The sequence below is a fragment of the Etheostoma spectabile genome, chromosome 17 (assembly GCF_008692095.1).
Source record: "Etheostoma spectabile isolate EspeVRDwgs_2016 chromosome 17, UIUC_Espe_1.0, whole genome shotgun sequence".
Classification (NCBI taxonomy): Eukaryota; Metazoa; Chordata; class Actinopteri; order Perciformes; family Percidae; genus Etheostoma; species Etheostoma spectabile.
In genome coordinates, this window is record NC_045749.1 from 22,724,313 (window position 1) to 22,725,518 (window position 1,206).

Genomic DNA, 1,206 nt, shown 5'->3' on the forward strand with positions numbered 1-1,206 from the left:
GTGAGAACGGGTCAAATTAATTTCCTTGTTTGTGATATGAAGACGAGATGTATGTGACTCAAACATCTCACATTTACCAACACAACGTACATGTAATGGCGCCTAAACATGTATGTATTGCAGTGCATTAAGCAGTAAAATGTGCAGCCGTCCTCTCTCCCTCCCCTGCTGTTGAACCTGCGGGCGCTTCTTCTTCTTCATCATAGGATATTTAATGCAATATCTACATTGCCCATTATCAGCAACCATTCATCCAGTTTTCCATCGGCACATTCTGTTATTCATCATTTTAGAAAACTGACTAAAAAAACATTGGAGAACCCTTATGCAATTATGTAAACCCATAATGTAATCTGAAAACTCTAAACTGTAGATATACAGTATATATATTTATATTTTTATTTTGTTTGAATAATCTTTAGGGGAATGATGGGGTAAAACTATATTGTAATTCCTATTTATTTTCTAAGTTATTCCCATAAATGTTTCTTTTCTGCTTGTGAGCCCTTGGATTTATCTTGTGACTGCTGGGAGGTTCTGGGTCGCCACTATGGGAGCCCCCGTTTCAGCTGCTGCAAATGTTGCTAATGATTTAATGACATTATGTGTCAGTATATATATGTGACTGCCTGACTAATTTTATGTGTGTGTGTGTGTGTGTGTGTGTGTGACACAGGTCTCCACTATGGGAAGGAGAGCGTCCGAAGCAGTGGCGGCGCTGAGCTTCACAGCTTCATCTCCTCTGGTTTTGTGACGTTGGGTCGAGGCCATCCGAAAGGTAAAGTACCCGTTCTTTCCACCTTTTCTTCTCTTCTCTCTCACAGGAGATGAAATATGAACACTGTGCTGTATACTTGCTCAATGCTAAAGCGATTATGTTCCACTTGCAATACCAGTAATCAACAACAAGACACGGACAAAAGGTGAAATGTTTGCCGATTCAATTTCCCTCCCAAGCAATTCACATGAACTCCTGCCTCTGCATTTTGCAATTAAATACAAGCAGACACACACTTACTGCTGCTGATGGGGGACTACACACACACAAACACACACACATGCAGCCATTAGCCGGGGGGCAGGCAGAGTTTTCCCAGGGGTAATACACTGATTAGTATGCAGCCATGTTGGCCGAGCTCTAGTGATTTATTCCCATCCATTTTGGCTCCACAAACCAGGCCCTGTGTGTGTGTGTGTGTGTGTGTG

General features: G+C 42.0%; 1 protein-coding gene across 6 annotated transcripts in view; it reads left to right on the plus strand.

The window, feature by feature from the left end:
• The window catches only part of LOC116705639 (protein shisa-6), a 66,491-nt gene that overhangs the window by 11,160 nt on the left and 54,125 nt on the right, over nucleotides 1–1,206 (plus strand). For all 6 annotated transcript variants that reach the window (XM_032541990.1, XM_032541992.1, XM_032541993.1 and 3 more), the window contains exon 4: nucleotides 677–778. In XM_032541990.1, the coding sequence (XP_032397881.1) occupies nucleotides 677–778 (102 nt within the window). The remainder of the gene's footprint in view (nucleotides 1–676; nucleotides 779–1,206) is intronic.